The 18,728-nt window shown below is 41.2% G+C and overlaps 1 protein-coding gene across 2 annotated transcripts in view; it reads left to right on the forward strand.

Moving 5' to 3' along the window:
- Positions 1-6,999, forward strand: part of PIWIL2 (piwi like RNA-mediated gene silencing 2) — a 58,503-nt gene extending 51,504 nt beyond the window's left edge. The window contains exons 20-22 of one of the 2 annotated variants that reach the window (XM_006100727.2): positions 4,607-4,860; positions 5,618-5,725; positions 6,523-6,999. In XM_006100727.2, coding sequence (XP_006100789.1) covers positions 4,607-4,860; positions 5,618-5,725; positions 6,523-6,679 — 519 coding nt within the window. In that variant the 3' untranslated portion in view covers positions 6,680-6,999. The remainder of the gene's footprint in view (positions 1-4,606; positions 4,861-5,617; positions 5,726-6,522) is intronic. The other variant, XM_023764321.1, reaches the window with a different exon arrangement.
- The last annotated feature ends 11,729 nt before the right edge of the window (positions 7,000-18,728 follow it).

An 18,728-nucleotide genomic window follows, 5' to 3' on the forward strand; every position in this document is an offset into this window, starting at 1 on the left:
ACTCACCTGTGAAGGCTCCCCTCTCTGGACGTCAGTTTATCAAGGCTTTCTGTATCTGCTGGTCTTTGATAGTCCCACATATATGTGTGATTTTTATGTTATTTTGTGGTGTTATCATGGGAATGGAGGTTTTCTGTATTTTTTTAATATCCTGAACTGAAAGTCATCTCCTAATACTGATTCTTAATCCTCTTCAATCTGTTTTTGTAGATCATTGCCAGAGTAATCTTAAGTCATTTACTTAACCCTTGTCCAGCCACAATCTAAGCCTTTGCTCATGCTCTACCTGGATCCTTTTACCCTTCTTTGCTGACTGAATTTTCTGCTAATTCTTTCATCATGTCTTTTCCTGAGGCATAATGTTCACGTCTCCCTCCAGAGAACAAATAAATGTCTTATACTTCTCTGTTCTCACAACATTTTGCTTATCCTCATTATGATAATGTATTGAGAGCATTTGCTTTATATGTCTGTCTCCCAGTTCTACTTTGAGTTCCATGAATATTTGATGGTCTCAAAGTAATTTTCTAATTTTATGAGACTAGCACAATGGCTCATAACTAGTGGGCATTAGGTGTGTTCTATGAACAAATTGAGGCACCCATAAAAGGACATCTCAGATTTTCAGCAGATACTTATTTTCTGCTTGACCTTTGCCATTGTATTCAGAGCTAGGGATACCAAGTCAAACAAGCATAGTCCTGCTTTCAAGGAACTCATTAATTTATTGTTTTATGTACTGGTTTAACATACAGTACATTTAACATCTATGTGTTAATATTGTGATTTGTCATATATCCTGACCCCTCCTTAGAACATAGTTTTATTATCGTTTATGAAGCGAGAAGAATAGACCAGATGACCTGGAGCACTTACATTTGTTGACTGTTGTTAGGTTTTTTAAGTTCCTTGATAGCAGGAATCATGTCTTTCACTTCTACTGGAAGCTTACATAGGGCAAAGTATAGTGAATCACATTCAGGGGTTGGTTAGCAAATTTTAAAGAAAGAGGTAATATCAGTGAATACTTCAAATGAATTTGATTCTATTTTTCACTCCACTCATCTTGTTTTGTCCCTTTTCTGTACTTCATAATATCTGTATTTCCTTGATGTAGATCAGTCTCAACTTTTGTATATAGCTTTTAAGATACATACATATGCAGGGTGGGGCAAAAGTAGGTTTACAGTTGTGAATATGTGGAACAGTTTATTGTTGTGTTATTATTTATTAATTAGTGTATTATTTTCTATATTAACGACTATAAACCTGCTTTTGCCCCATCCTGTATATATATTTTTTCTGGAACCTGTATTTTTTTTTATTTTAATTTTTTTTCTGTATTGATTAAGGTATTACATATGTGTCCTTATCCCCCCATTGCCTCCCTCACCCCCCCACTCATGCCCTCACCCCCCTAGTGTCTATGTCCATTGGTTATGATTATATGCATGCATACAAGTCCTTTGGTTGATCTCTCCCCCTCCCTCACACCCTCCCCTGCCTTCCCTCTGAGGTTAGATGGTCTGATCCGTGCTTCTCTGTCTCTGGATCTGTTTTTGTCCATCAGTTTATGTTATTTATTATTATATTTATTACTAGAGGCCCGGTGCACAAAAATTTGTGCACTCGAGGGGGGTCCCTCAGCCCAGCCTGTGCCCTCTCGCAGTCTGGGACCCCTCGGGGGATGTCAACCTGCTGGCTTAGGCCCGCTCCCCGGGGGACCGGGCCTAAGTTGGCAGTCAGACATCCCTCTGGCAGCCCAGGAGCACTCGGGGGATGTCCACTTTGCCAGCGGGGACCAGGCCTAAGCTGCAGTCGGTCATCCTTAGCGTTGCTGAGGAGGCGGGAGAGGCTCCCGCCATCACTGCTGTGCTGACAGCCTCCAGCCTGGCTTGTGGCTGAGCAGAGCTTCCCCTATGGGAGTGCACTGACCACCAGGGGGCAGCTCCTGCATTGAGCGTCTGCCCCCTGGTGGTCAGTGTGTGTCATAGTGACCAGTCATTCCCAGTTGTTCTGCTGTTAGGGTCAATTTGCATATTACCCTTTTATTATATGCCTGGTGCATGGGTGGGGGCTGGCTGGTTTGCCCTGAAGGGTGTCCCGGATCAGGGTGGGGGTCCTGCTGAGGTGCCTGGCCAGCCTGGGTTAGGGGCTGAGGGCCGTTTTCAGACTGGCCATACCCCCTTCAGGGTGGGGGTCTCTGCTGGAGTGCCTGGCCAGCCTGGGTGAGAGGCTGAGGTCCGTTTTCAGGTTGGCCACACCCCCTTCAGGGAGGGGGTTCCTGCTGAGGTGCCTGGCCAGCCTGGGTGAGTGGCTGATGGCTGTTTGCAGGCTGGCCACAGCCCCCAGCCACCCAAGCTCCCAGTGGAGGCTGGCTGGAAGCAGGTATCTGGGATTTATTTATCTTCTATAATTGAAACTTTGTTGCCTTTAGCGGAGGCCACAGCCCGCCAGGGCAGGCAGGAAGCTTGGCTTCCTCCATCGCCAGGGCAACCAAGCCTTCTGCTTGCTCCAGCTCCGTGGCTGCCGGCCGCCATCTTGGTTGGGTTAATTTGCATATAGTCACCCTGATTGGCTGGTGGGCGTGGTTTGGGGGTGTAGCAAACATATGGTCAATTTGCATGTTTCTCTTTTATTAGATTAGCTTTTACTTCATCTCTTTTAACAACCCCAAGAAGAAGGTAGTCATTTATCTCCATTTTTCAACTAAGGAAACACATAGCTGAACAGCAGTAGAGTCAGACTCAGTCCCAAGTCAGCTGGCCCCAGATCCAGTGTACTTCCTGTCTCTCTCCTCATCTGTGACATGAGGGCTTTTTCCAGATCTAAGTGCCTATGATAGCCACCTATTAACACAGTGTCTCAGGGGTTTTGGGGAAGTCACAGAAATGTGCTAATTTTCACGTAATTGGTAAGATCATGGGGAATCTCAGAGGACTGGTGAGAAGGTTGAGCATCATGGTGGGAAATAGACAGGAGCCAGGTAGCTCCTAGAGTTCCAGAAGCAAGGACCTGAAGAGGTATTGCCATGGAAGGAGCAAGTGATTTTCAGTCTCTACTCAAGACTCAGAGCAAGGGAGGAGTGTTCTGTTGGCATGGCTTGAATCCTCTCTGTGTCCTTTGGTTAGTGCAGTGACATTTTGGGTTATAACTGGGGAGATTGCTACTGGCATCTAGAGGGTAGAGGTCAGGAATGCTGCTAAGTATCCTATATTGTCAGCCCCAACAACAAAGAATTAGCCAGTCCTACTTGTCAATAATGCTGAGAAGCCTGGATTTGATTAGGGGAAGGCACCTTGATTAATAGTCCTACCGACTGTCATATTTGGAGGCAGAAGGAAACTAAATCCTCTTCCCCCAAAAGGTGGACTAGATGCTAGATGGCCAAAAGCAGCACACACACAAAAAAAGTGCTACTGACTGGGGCAGTAATTCCAGTCTTGGAATATGAAGATGAATTACATGTTTGTAAATGTAGTACTTGTGGTGGCTCAGGAAAAAAGAACATTCATAAAATATTTGAAATCTGAATTTAGGCTCTAACAAGGTTCTAGGTGATTATGTTTAAAAGGGGTCATTGAAATTGTAAATTTTCATGTAGAGCAACCTATAAAGAATGTATAGTATGTACCTATTTAATTCAGTGATAATTTAGGGTTTTTTGTTTATTTTTAAGTATATTTTTATTGATTTCAGAGAGAAAGGAAGAGGGAGAGATAAAAACATTAGTGATGAGAGAGAATCATTGATCAGCTGCCTCCTGCACTCCCCACACTGAGGACTGAGCCCACAACCCAGGCCTGTGCCCTGATGGGGAATCGAACCGTGACCTCCTGGTTCATAGGTCGTTGCTCAACCACTGAGCCACACCTGCAGGGTGATAATTTAGGTTTTTGATGGGAATTGTGAACAAAATCCTAGAATGAACCACACTCAGAATCAAACTGTCACTTACTAACTGAATTAAACTAAAGTACTTCTCAGAGAACTCCTAGTTTAGAATGGAACAGCCTGTTCTTTTGAACTGTTAAAGTCAGACATGACTGGAACATAATTATATTCTTTAAATGGAAAAAAATTCTTCAAACTATTTAAGCCAGCATTTAATTTTATTTGGATCCATGGACAATTTACCATGACTTTTTGCTAATTACTTAGTTATAGTAAAAATGTTTCACATTATAACTGATTGTAGGGTGATATTTAGCAAAGGACCCTTTCGCTTTAGCAACTTTGGATGTTGCTGGTACATAAAAATGTGAGGATGGTGGATCTGTAGGATGTGTGGTCTATGTTGGAATTTCTGTAACAGCTCACCTTGTTCTTAGCCTAAACAGTAATTAGTGTAGTAGGAGATTGACTCAGCCCCAAATTTTCCTTCCTTCCTTCTAACGTTATTCACACTGTTTGAGTATGAGCCTTATGCATGTGCGCTTATTTTGTTTTTGTATTTTGTAATGCCTTTTCTGTACCAGACCTGTTTACTACCCAGTGGAAGTGTAGAAATGACTGCTGCGTCTCCAGGCTGTGCACTGAGCAAGCCTCTCTCTGCCTGGTCATTAGTCTCAGGGCTCCACTCTAATCTCAGTAGGTGTCATTTCAGGTGAACCACTGTCTCCCAGAGAAGATTGTGGTGTACCGGGATGGGGTGTCTGACGGCCAGCTAAAGACAGTTGCCAATTATGAGATTCCTCAGCTGCAGAAGTGTTTTGAGGCTTTTGAGAATTATCAGCCCAAGATGGTGGTATTTGTAGTTCAGAAGAAAATCAGCACCAATCTGTACCTGGCTGCTACCGAGCACTTTGCAACTCCCTCCCCTGGGACTGTGGTGGATCATACAATCACAGCCTGTGAGTGGTAAGTGGACAAAAAATGACATTTCAGCAAGAATATGTTGCAGAAGTTGTCCATTCCCTGGGTATTGGAATGGGTAGGTTGCCTGGGAAGATGTGGAATGGAATCCTCAGATTTTACTGTTAAAAAAATAAAGATTTAATGGGGATGTAAAGTACAGCATAAGAAATGTAGTCAATATTATTATAGTAACTTTGTATGGGGCCAGGTGGATACTGGAAATATCAGGGGGAACACTTTGTAAAGTATATGACTGTCTACTATGCTGTACATCTGAAACTAATACAAAATAATACTGAATGTAAACTGTAATTAGAAAAAAATGCTAAATACATGTTTTCATCTTTTAAAAAAATAAAGCTTTAAAAAACTATTAGAAAAAAACAAACCAACAATAAAGTTTTTACCTCTTAGGTATAAACTATTGAACATACATTCTTTTCTTAAGATCATGCATGCTTTGGGGAAAAGGGGGACATACCAGTATGTAATATTTTCAACAAAAAGATTTTTATTTTTATAAAAAAGATCATGCATGCTTAATGTTCTGCACACAGAATGCTAGTTTCTACCACAATTCTTGAATAGGCTGTTGAGTCAGGAAACACAAGTTCTAATTATGGTTTGGTCCCTGTGTGTCCTTGAACCAGTTATTTGACCTCTAAGCCTTAGGTGCAGGAGCTAGAATGAGCTCCAAGATCTTTTTCATCTGTTTGGTCAAATCTAACTATATCATTGCTTTGTCTTTTTTCCTTACTAGGGTGGACTTCTACCTTCTTGCCCATCATGTCCGGCAGGGTTGTGGCATTCCTACACATTATGTGTGTGTTCTCAACACTGCAAACCTGAGCCCTGATCATATGCAGAGGTGAGCTGACCAGTAACTTACTCTTTCTCACTCTGACTGGCTAGCTAAGGTAAAGTCATTGCCCAGCCCCAGTAATATTTACCCCTTGAGTTTCTTCATGTCTTTCATGATAATGGTATCTTTTTGAGGAGTGGTTGGTAATCCTGTTGTTCATTAGATTTACTTGAAGAGCTTAAAAAATACTGATGCCTGGGCTTCACCCCTAAGCAGTCTGAGGCATTTATATCTTTTAAACTGCTCTTTGATGATTAATGAGGTGCAGCTAATTGATATCCCAAACCCTTAAGCTCAGATTATATAAATATTTTGCTGGAGTACTTAAACTTCTGCATCAAAAAAAAATTATCCTTGTTTTTCTTGTTTTGATATAAAAACAGGGGCACCTAACGTGAGGAAATTCACCATGTCCTCTTGACTTACAAATGGTGGAAATAGAAACAATTCCACTTAAAATAATGATTCCCAGCCCTGGCTGGGTAGTTCAATTGGTTAGAACATCGTCCTAATACACCAAGGTTGCAGGTTTGATCAGGGCACATAACAAGAATCAACCAGTGAATGCATAAATAAATGGAACAGCAAATAGATGTATCTCTCTCTATAAAATCAATTTTAAAAATTCAGTTTAAAAACTGATTCCCAAAAGTTGGCTCATGTAAAAAAAAATTTTTTTAAAGATACATAATATATTCCTTAGTTCCCCAGTTTGCTGGAAAGTATACACCCATAAGCACATAATCACATCCCAGAATGAAGGTGGAAAGTAATAAGGATAGTATTTTTTTCTTGGGCTGCAGGTTGACTTTCAAACTGTGCCACATGTACTGGAATTGGCCTGGTACCATCAGAGTTCCAGCTCCTTGCAAGTATGCCCACAAGCTAGCTTTCCTGTCAGGTCAAGTCTTGCATCATGAACCAGCCATCCAGCTCTGCGAGAACCTGTTCTTCCTGTGACTGGACAACCAGGATATAAGCTGATTAGAGGAATTATTAGACTTCAGAACTCGGCTGTGACTCATGTAGGATCAATAGACTGAAAGGATTTTTGTGTTGCTGTTTTCCCTTTCGCCAACCCAGTAGAATAAGATACCTTCTTTCCTGTTTTTTTCTATTTTAAACCTGGTATTACCAAGAAGCAAGTTCCATTCTAAGTATCAGCTGGAAATTGCCATGTTGCCTTTGTAAAACAAATTGGGGTGATAACTGCTACTGCGTCCATGGTTCTCAACCTTCCTAATGCCGTGACCCTTTAATACAGTTCCTCATGTTGTGGTGACCCCCAACCATAAAATTATTTTCGTTGCTACTTCATAACTGTAATTTTGTTATTGTTATGAATCGTAATGTAAGTATCTGATATGTAGGATGTATTTTCAGGGGCCGCGACCCACAGGTTGAGAACCGCTGAGCCTTAGATGGAGTGGGTAAATATGGGGGAATCTTAAAAAGCCTGCAAAGCCAACAGGAGCTATAGAAACCTGCAGAAGTAGCAATTACACCTAGAAGCTCTGCTTACTAAGCAGTTCCCATTTCTAGCACCAAAAGTGATAATGAGTGAAGTCATTGCAGGTTCCTTAAAGTAGAGAGTTACTTTATTTGGGCAACTGGGAAAGGTAATATAAAGGCCTGTGAGGCCAAGTTTTTCAAGATATTGCTACTGCTAGCAAGTGTGAAAGACACGTAGTAAACTAGCTGGTGGTATAGTCAGGCGCTTGGCTGACCTAATCTCTGGGATTTGAGTTTATGATACTATGACTTAAGCTGGCGTTGAAAGGGGTGTTTAGCTCTCACTTGGCCTTCTGAGAGAGGCCAGATAAATTTTTTCTGTATATTTCAGTTTTAGTAAGTTTCATTTTTTAAATTAAGAATCCAAACAGGTGAAATTCAACATCAAGGAAGATTGTGATGGGGTGTGAGTTTTTCTTGAACCTTTCTCCCAGGTTGTGGCCTTCTTTTCTGCTGATATATGTTTGTGAATGGAATCACTCATTTTCCGTGCTCAGTAACCTTTTCCTGGCTGTTGGCTCATTTAGTTAGGAATTTTTCTGAATCTAGGTTAAGATTTCTAGAAGTTGGCTTTGGAAAACATAACACTTCTGCCAAAGTCCAGACATTTCAGTTTAGAAAGTTGTCACCACGCCTGAGGGTTTCAGTGTTTTGGGGAAGCTCTGTTTTTTGTGTTTATTTTCCCCGTTTAAAAATTTTCCAGTCTCTTCAGTCTTATCTTGCTTTAACTGAGTTTTAAAAGCCAGTTTTAGTTAATCTTTTCAAATTTGTATTATTTTTTTGCTGTGATGACAGGAGGGGGTGAAGCAGGAATTTCCATTTTATATGACAATGTGTAAGAAGAGAAATTTTAGCTTAAAACTCATTACAAGAAGAAAACCAAGCAAATTGTCAGTTTGTCCCAGAGCAAAGGTCGAGGAGCCCTGGGATGGTGGTCCTCATGCACTCTGGGTTCACGTGGAGTGCGGCTCACAAGGCCAGGGGAAGACCTGGAACTTTGAAACCACTGAATCAAACAAATTGGAGCACTAGCTCTGTCATTTTTCTGATTCTCTTTAAAAGCATTTTGAGTTTCTCTTTGGAAGTTAGATTTCTTAATACTTACTTTCTCTTATATAATAAAAAAATACTAGAATATAATACAAAATTTCTTCACTTTTTATTCCTGGTTTTCTTGCTTTGTTTTCTGGTCTTAATATGAAATGATTGGGTCACCACGTGGGAAAAGAAAACAAATTTGTATAAATGTATAGTTGTGTTTGAAGTAATGTTGTCAGTATATTCATATTGTTTTTTCCTTCAGAGAACCACAACACTTGTTAGAATTGTTAACTTATTGCTCGCCATTCAAGGTACAGCTCTAATATTAGGAGCCAGGTAATCTCACTGAGACCTGGGTAGTAAGATTTCTTGGAAGAGACACTAACGGTCTTACTTCTGGGACAAATAAAGCACTTGTGTGTAGGTGTGTGTTTTGTCTTTTTTGTTGTTGTTGTTAATCCTCACCCGAGGATATTTTTCCAATGATTTTTAGAGAGAGTGGAAGGGAAGGGGAGAGACAGAGAAACATCTATGTTAGAGGGAGACATCAATTGGCTGCCTCCCTCACGGCCCCTGACCAGGCCAGGGATCAAGCCTGCAACCAATGTGCCTGCCCTTGACCATAATCGAACACAGGCCAATGCTCTCTCCACTGAGCCAAACCGGCTAGAGTTTGTCTTGTTTTTTGAATCTCTTTTCCCCTCAGACAATTTTTATTAGTCTGTGTGAGAGCCAGCTCCCTTCCGCCTTTTCTTTTTTCTTTTTTTTAACATATTTTTATTGATTTCAGAGAGGAAAGAAGATGGAGACAAAGATAGAATCATCAGTGATGAGAGAGAATCATTGATCAGCTGCCTCCTGGGGACCAAACTCACAACCTGGGCATGTGCCCTGACTGGGAATTAAACGGTGACCTCCAGGTTCATAGCTAGACACTCAACCACTGAGCCACACTGGCCCAGCCCCTCCCCATTTTATAATGCTTTCCCTTTTCTGCATGGTCTTCGCAGTGTCTATAATCCTTAAAAATACCTTCCCAAAGCACCCTGGTTGCTTGTTGCATCACTACATCCCTTTCTATTTATTTAGAAATTATGTTTTTAAATGATGCAGTGCTTTTTGAACTCATTCTAGAAAGAACCTAATTTCTATAAAGTGCTACAGTCCCTGCTTACTTGGGCAGCATTTTGTTGAATGGTGTAAAAAAGGAAGACATTTTCTTTTTTTATTAATTTAAGAGAGAGAGAGAAACATTAATTTGTTGTTCCACTTATTCATGCATTCATTAAATGACTCCTGTATGTGCCCTGACCTGGGATCAAACTGACAACCTTGGTGTATCAGGACGATTCTCTAACCAACTGAGCTATCTAGCCGGGGCTGGGAAGATGTTTTCCAAATGACTAGCTCTTTATATTGAAAACAGTAAAATTTGTGCCTGAAAATTTTTTAGTGATTGAGAAAGTCCCTACTCTCTCTCTTTGTGGCTCTATATCTGAGTTTCTTAGGTGACTTCCTGTCTATACTTAATTCTTTCTTTAAATAATTAGGAAAATCAAGAGAATGAAAAGATAAGCCACAGACTGGGTGAAAATATTTGCAAAAAATATATCTGATAACACTCTTATCCAAAATATACAGAGAGTTCTTAAAACTCAATAAATCCTGGCTGGAGTGGCTCTGTTGGGTGTTGTCCCATGCACTGGGAGGTTGCTGATTCGGTTCCTAGTCAGGGCACATGCTCAGGTTTTGTGCTTGACTCCAGTGCAGGGCATTCAGGGGTGACCGATTGATGTTTCACTATTATGCTATCACACTGATGTTTCTTTCTTTCCCTCTCTCTCTAAAAATCAATTTTAAAAAATTAAAAAAAACAACCCACAATAATAATGCTTAGTGTTTCACATTCTGTCGAGTAACACTCCCTCCACGTTCTGCGTGGAGTAGGGTTCGGTATCTGAAAGTGGAGCCGCACAACAAATGAAAGAAAAAGACACGAGATAATTTTGCAATATTGGGGGACCAGGCGGGCAAGTCCCGAAAGACTTCCTCTCTGTGCTTAGGTCTCACCAAGCTTTTATTGATCTGGGATGCACTCATAGCATAGCCCTTAGGCAGGTGACCCCATTAACAGGCAGACTAGCCCATCAGCAAGGATTTACATAATAATAAATGGGAATTAAGGAAACTAAGGTGGGGATGCTTCAGCTATTATCACCTAAATTAACTGGGTGGTTCCTAGATTAACTGGGTGGTGCAGTTCTGACCTTTGCTAGGACTTCAAAGGTTACTAGCTTTTGGGGGTCTCTGTTTAAACTTAGCTAGTGAAGACAATGAATGGACTCCGGCAACATTCTAAGGGTTTGGACAAATGTATGGCATGTATCCGCCATCATAATGTCAGACAGAATAGTTTCCTTGCCCTAAAAATCCTGTGATCTGCCTATTCATCCCTCCCTCTTCCTAACCACCCCTCCATCTTTTTACCATCAACATGGTTTTTGCCTGGCCAGGGTGGTTCAGTTGATTGGAACATTGTCCCATATGCCAAAAGGTTGCAGGTTCAATTCCCAGTCAGGGCACATGTCTTGGTTGTGGATTTGATTCCTGGTTGGGGGTGTGTGGTGGAGGCAGCCAATCGATGTTTCTCTCTCCCTTCCTCTCTAAAATCAATAGACATTCTTGGATAAGGATTAAAAAATAACAGCTCAGTAATAAGGAAACCTTTTTAAAAACTGGGCAAATGACCTCAACAGACAGATGTTTTTGTCAACTGCCTCTCACACCAAAGAAGATACACAGTTAGCAAATAAACATATGAAAAGATGCTTGACATCAAATGTCATTAGAGAATTACAAATTTAAAGGAGATACCACCACACACATATTAGAATGGCCAAAACCCCAAATACTGACAACATCAAATACTAGTGAGGATGTGGAGCAACAGGAACTCCCTGTTCATTGCTGGTGGGAATGCAAAATGGTACAGCCACTTTAAAAGAAAGTTTGGCAGTTTCTAACAAGACTAAACATATTCTTGCCATATGATTCAACAATCACACTTCTTGGAATTTTACTCAAATGAGTTGAAACTTATGTCCAAGCTAAAACCTGCATACAGATGTTTATAGCAGCTTTTTAATTGCCAAAACTTGGAAGCAACTAAGATGTCCCTGAGTAAGTGAAAGGAAAAACAAACTGTGGTACATCCAGACAAAGAAATATTCAGTGCTAAAAAGAAATGAGCTATCAGGCCATGAAAATACCTGGAGGAAACTTAATCACACATTACTAAATGAGGAAAGCCAATTTGAAAAGACTCAGTACTGTATTTCAACAATATAACATTCTGGAAAAGGCAAAAACCACGCTGATGGTAAAAAGATGGAGGGGCGGTTAGGAAGAGGGAGGGATGAATAGGCAGATCACAGGATTTTTAGGGCAAGGAAACTATTCTGTCTGACATTATGATGGCGGATACATGCCATACATTTGTCCAAACACTATAGACTTTGGGTGGTTATGATATGTCAATGGATGTTCATCAGTTGTAACAAATGTACCACTCTGTGTGGTTTTGTTAGCTCATCAGTTGTAACAAAATGTACCACTCTGTGGTGGTTTTGTTAGTGGGGGGGGGGGGGAGGGGGGAGGCTGGCTATATATGAGAAATCTCTAATTTCTGCGTAGTTTTGCTGTGAACTCAAAACTGCTTTAAAAATAAAAACTATATGTATATATTTTAAGATTTTTAAAAATTGATTTTTAGAGAGAGAAATATCAATGCAAGAGTGAAACATGGATCATCCACCTCTAGCATGCCCCCCACCAGGGACCTAGCTGGAAACCCAGGCCCAGACCAGGAATTGAACCAGCATCCCCTGGATGCATGGGATGATGCCCAACCAACTGAGCCACACTGACCGGGGCCAAAAAAATATTTTTCAAATGAGTAAACTAGGGAGACTTCTGACAAGATGGTACACTGAGCTGACCATACTGACAAATGTTGTCCAAAATAGGGAAAAAGTTGGTTTTTGTTAAGTAGCTGACTTGTGGGGAAATGAGACAAGGAAAAGATGGGAGGGAAGGGAGGAGTCAGGAAGGAAAATATCAAAGGATAAAAAGGGACAGCCAGAATGGTAATAGGAGATAAAAACACGTTCCCACAGTTATGCAGGAGTACTGAGGTTTTTTTCCAGGTAAGGATAGATGTGGCCTCAGTCCCTATGAGGTGCATGATTGCTGGGGAGAAATCTGGAAAAAGAGTGGAGTTGGAAAGAGAGTAGAGTCCCTTGGGCAGCAGCAAGGAAACTCAAAGTACCATGGCCCGGCTAGTGTGGATCAGTGGTTGAGCTTCAAACTATGAACCAGGAGGTCAGGGTTCGATTCTAGTCAGGGCACATGCCTGTATTGGGGACTCTATTCTCAGTAGGAGGCATGCAGGAGACAGCTGATCAATGATTCTCTCATCATTGATGTTTCTCTTCCTCTCTGAAATCAATAAAAACTTATTTTTTAAAAATTACAGTGAAGATTGGCCCAGCCCAGCCGGTCAGTTGGTTGAGCATTGTCCCATACACCAGGAGGTTGTGATTTGATTCCTAGTCAGGGCACATGCTCAGGTTTCGGGCTCAATCCCTAGTAGGGGGCATGCAGAAGGCAGCAGATCTATGATGTTTCTATCTCACCCTCTCCTTTCCTCTCTTTGAAATCAATAAAAACATTAAAACAAAATAAAAAAAGATTAGCCCAAATTGGTGAGCACCCGGAGCCCTATAGAAACAAATGCTAAGTCAATTGGATTGTATAGAGAGGTATAAATAGGAACAATGGAAGAGGAGAGAATGAGAAGGTCCAACATTTGTCTAATAGGAGTCCCTGCAAGTTAAAATAGGAAGGATGAGCTACACAATATGGAAGACATAAAGACAGAATTTTCCAGAATTAGAGACAAATATGAATCTTCTACCTGAAGAAATTTACTAAGGATAAAGAAAAGCACATTCACTCCTTGGTCTGCTGGAAGGAAACTCTTGAACACCAAAGACAAAGAATCTTAAAAACTAGATGTTAGCCCTGGCCAGGTGACTCGGTTGGAGTGTCATCCCATACAATAAAAGGTTTTGGGTTTGATTCCTGGTCAGGGTCAGAACACATACCTAGGTTTCAGGATGGATCCCAGTTTCGGGTGCGTACAGGAGACAACCAGATAACTGATAGATGTTTCTCTCTCCCTTCCTCTCTCTAAAAGCAATAACATATCCATCCTCAGGTGAGGATTTTAAAAATGTAAAAAAGATGGCTTGCAAAGAAAAGTTTTCAGCACAGACTGTCATCAACCACAACAGTTACTTAAGACAAAAAAAAAATGACTTAATGCAACTACAAAGTCAAGTTGGAATTCTTTTCCCAGCTATTTTCTTTTAAAGGTGAGAAGAAAAGTAATTATATTTTCTAATGAAGATCAGAGCAGAAATTAATGAAATGGAGAATAGAAATACAATTGAGAAAATCAACATCAAAAGTTGGTTCTCTGGAAAGACTGACAAAATGGGCAAACTTTTAGCTAGATTGGCCAAGAAAAAACAAAAGACTCAAATTACTAATATCTGGAATGAAAGAGGGACTACTGATCTTACAGAAATAAAAAGGATTATAAGGGAACTAGAGGCCTGATGCATGAAATTTGTGCAAGAGTAGGCCTGCCTTCCCCCAGCTGCTGGCACCGGCTTCCCTCTGGCACCCAGGACCTGGGCTTCCCTCCGGCCACCGGCAGGCACCCTCGCAGCCCCAACTTCGTCTGGAAGGACGTCTGGTCTAATTAGCATGTTATGCTTTTATTATTATAGATACTATGAACAATTAAATACCAACAATTTAGGTATCTTAGATGAAATGAATGAATTTGTAGAGATAAGAGTGTTGGCTGTTGGTTCTCTCACATGATTTTGGGTAAACTAGAAACTTCACATTCCCTCTGGTCCTCTTAAATTAGTTAAGTCATGTCAACATATAGAAAGCTCATTTTTCTCCTTGCAAGTATCATAAAAACCTGGTTGGTCATTGGATTCTCTCTTCAGTCCCTCTCAAACTGTCCTGATAGTTGGGGAGTGGATCTGCTCCATCCTGATGAAAACAAAATGTGGGTTTTTGAGTCTAAGTTCATTGTCTTGCAAAATCAAAGAATGAAGTCACAGACAAAGATGGTTAGTGCGACCAAAGTTTTATTGAGAGAAGCCAGTCCTGGAAAAGGTGCAGCTGGGATCCAGGAGCAGGCCAGTGTCCAGAGCTTTCTTTCCATGTTACAGTCGAATGTTAAAGTCTATTCATCCATGTGTAGAGTCCCACATGGCCATGAACCATGTGGGCGACAGGCAATGCATCTCCGGTCATCAATCCAAGAACCTAGCATGCAGGGGAGAGAGAAGAGAAAGCACACGCACTTTTTTGTATATATGCTTGTTAGTTCCTGATTGGTCCTTTCAAAGAATTTAGCACCATCCTTGGGGTTGGTTTATATGCCTTACTATCTTATGATTGGTTATCTGCAAGCTGTCTGCCTTAGCAACATTCATACATTTTAAAGTTCATGCCTCTCGTGCACACCCCTCTTTCCCTGCCCAGTTGAGGTGCCTTAGTAACTCTGCCTAGTTGGGTTTTTGGTTTCATTTCTCTTCCAGTGATCCTGATTCCTGACTACCTAGCTTTCCTCTGTCTCCTCACTGGGAATCAAGTTGCCTACCTTGTTGACACAGACCACAGTACAAAGGGAACCCTAGTACACTGCTGGTGGGAATGCAGACTGGTGCAACCATTATGGAAAAGAGTAGGGAGTTTCCTCAAAAAATTAAATATGGAACTGCCATTTGACTCAGTGATCCCACTTCTAGGAATATATCCTAAGAAACCCAAAGCACCAATCAGAAAGAATGTATGCACCCCTATGTTCATAGCAGCACAATTTACAAGATCTGGAAACAGCCCAAGTGCCCATCAGTAGATGAGTGGATAAAAAAGCTGTAGTACATTTATACCATGGAATACTATGCAGCAGCAAAAAAGAGGAATCTCTTACCCTTTGAGACAGCATGAAGGGACCTATACACACTCAAGGCTGGGGGGCTCATTTCTCGTTTCTTTTCCCAAGGCTGGTTCACTCCCTTCAGCTACAGGAAATCTGTCTGCTTATCCTTTGTCAGGTAGGTGTGGTATTTTGCAAGAGGGAAATAGCAGTCCTGAAAATGTCAGATTTTTGTGCTTATTTCTCTTAAATATTGCCCAACATCAAACGTAGTGAGCTAGCCTATTCTTTTATCCAACAAATATTTATTGAGAATCTGTTATGTGCAAGATGTTATATTCAGGGAATGCATGTATAAACAGAAATATTTGGTAATCAAGACAGATTAGGCCTAGCTGGCGTGGCTCAGTGGTTGAGTGTTGACCTTTGGGCCAGGAGGTCATGGTTTGATTCTGGGTCTGGGCACATGCCTGGGTTGTGGGCTTGATCCCCAGTGTGGGGCATGCGTGAGGCAGCCAATCAATGATTCTCTCTCATCATCGATGTTTCTATCTCTCCCTCTCCCTTCTTCTCTGAAATCAATAAAAATACATATTTTTTAAAAAGATGACAAATTAAGTTAGGAATAGAAGTTAAAAAATTGAAGGGGAAAATACAAGAACCATAAGCCACATAAAATGTTTTAATTCTGTGGATCATCATCCAAAATGGGTCATGAAATGTATTTAGAGGATTTGTTACCACTGTTTGTTTATTTTTATTTATTTATTTAATCGCCACCAGATTATATGTTTTCTATTGATTTTAAAGAGAGGGGGAGGGAGGAAGGGAGGGAGAGAGAAATATTAATGTGAGAAATATGGAGTGGTTGTCTCTTGTACATGCCCCCACAGGAATCAAACCCGAAACCTAGGTATGTGCCCACACTGGAAATCGAACCTGCAACCTTTCTGGTGTACAGGATGACACTCCAACCAACTGAGCCACCCAGGCAGGGCTGTTACCACTTTTTTAAAAAAAATGTTTTTATTCATTTTATAGAGAGAGGAAAGGAGAGGGAGAGGGAGAAAGAGAAACATTGATGTGAAAAACATAAATTGGCTTCTCCTACATGCCCCCTACTGGGGATTGAGCTGTAACCCAGGCATGTGCCCTGACCAGAAATTGAACTGGTGACTTTTCAGTTCATGGGCTGAAGCTCAACCAATTGAGCTACTCCAGCAGAGCTTAAAAAATTGAAATAGAATATAAAATATCAGTACAGTGCTTATACTAAAGAAATTTTTAAAAATATTTGCTATGTTGTTATTTGTACTGGAGTTGCCATATAAGTTATTTTTTAATGTGGGTTACATTAAAAAATATTTGAAAGGGCAGATCAAATAATACTTCAGAAAAATCTAGAAGCTTTCTGAAGGGAGGTGGCTTTGAAGAGTTAGAATTTTGACAAATGGAAGTGAGGTAATGAGAGGAAAACGGGGCATAGCTAATATAGGTAGAGAAAAAAATAGAATTGGGTCCCTAAACCTGGTACTAGGTGTGCAAGACTGAGTACTAATTACTCAGCGACAAGGATGGCCTTAGGGCATACTTACAGAAAGTTGTGTGTGGGTGGATAGGGAGAGTAAGACCTTTTGATTTCAAGCTATGTTAATAATTAATTGTATTCCCCTAATGGAATACAGATAGCTTATCAGCTTTGGTGGACTTTGGCAGCTCTACCTTTCCTCTGGTTGCAAATAAGTGAGAATGCTGTGATAGGCCCTGTGGTGGGTGTCTTGTCCTGCCTTCCCACCCATCTCTCTGACAAGTGCCTTATTCCCCTGTGTGTAGTATTGACACCTGACCTGGAAAAGTGATGGGATTGCTTTTGAACCTCAATTTTCAGAAGATATTCACACCCTTTGTAATATATATTTGACCTTCATACTTTTCAGAGCTCCATGTGTTAGAAACATGCTTGTTTTACTTAATCTTTGGTGAGTTTCTTTCCTTTTCCCAGAATTGCAAGGACAGGAAGGAGTAGTAAAGACTGGACCATTTCTGACAGCCCCTTTGGAGATGAGATTAAGAATCTCAAGTGGCCCTGACCAGTGTGGCTCAGTTAGTTGGGCATTGTCCTGTACAACAAAAGATTGCTGGTTCAATTACCGGGTCTGGGCACATGCCAGGGTTTGGGGCTGGATCCCGGGTAGGGGTGTGCAGGAGGCATTCATGGATGTTTCATTCTCACATTGATGTTTCTCTCTCCCTCTCCCTTCCTCTCTCTCTAAAAATCACTAAACTGTTCTTTTTAAAAAAAATCCCAAATGGATTGCCCTAGCGGGGTAGCTCAGTTGATTAGAGTGTCATCCTGGATATGCTAAAGTTGCAGGTTCAATCCCCAGTCAGGGCATATATGAGAATCAACCAAGGAGTGCATAAATAAGTAGACCAACTAATCAGTGTTCCTCTCTCAATCAATAAATTTTAAAAAATCCTAAAAATTAAAAAAACCCACAAAACAAATGGATGACATGTCTGAAAAATACTTCACATTTAACCAAGAAACACAAATAGAAAGGGTTATTATGAAGATGACAGGGCTCTGAAGGCAATTCTGCAAGAGATAATATTATTTTGAAATTCCTTGGAAAATGAGAGTAACATTACTCCATCCCTTACCCACTGGAGCTCTGTAATTGCAGGGTGAGGATAATTGAATTTTAGAAAAACCCAGGGCTTAGCTCGTCTCTTCAAGAGTGGCATAAACAATCTGCCTGTTCTGGCTTTGCTTCATGCATTCTTTTCCCCTCTCTACCCAGTCCTGAGGGACAAGCTGCCATCCAGCCCGATTCTTCCTGTCAACTGTTCCAGAGATTGTCTGTTTTCCTTTCCATTCGTGCTGCTCTCGTGGGGGTCCTCTCCCTAGGACCTGCACAGTGGGATGTGGTACCTGTTCCCTGTGCAAATGCAGACTGGCTGGCACCAGTCACTGAGCTAGAACAGGGATGTGGGTACTAACTAGCCACCGTTCTGCCAAAAGGCCCTTCTTTTTGGTCTCCTAGACCCAGGTGGCAGCTGGCTTAGCAGTAGAGGAAGTAGTAGTGATGTCCAGAACAACAGGACTGTGATAGGTTAATGGATGGCTTATTTTCTCAAGAAATTAGCATTTTCGAGGCCTGATATCCACCTCAATAGGACTATCCCACTACCAAGAGATTCCTAGAAGAGTCCCCACACAAAAATCAACATTTCTCCCGGCTTTGGGTTAAGAAATCTGGCTCCTTGGAGAGCCTGATCATTTGGGGGAGGGGTGACACCTAGTTCGAAAAGTGAGTGTAATATAGTTTATTTGGCACGTGAACAGGAAATTTTTGTTCTTTTGGCTGGTGGGAAATTGGCAGAAGAAACAGTCTGGGTGCGTCCCTTTCTGGGGTATATTCAGAA

The sequence above is a fragment of the Myotis lucifugus genome, unplaced genomic scaffold, assembly GCF_000147115.1.
Source record: "Myotis lucifugus unplaced genomic scaffold, Myoluc2.0 scaffold_328, whole genome shotgun sequence".
Taxonomy (NCBI): domain Eukaryota; kingdom Metazoa; phylum Chordata; class Mammalia; order Chiroptera; family Vespertilionidae; genus Myotis; species Myotis lucifugus.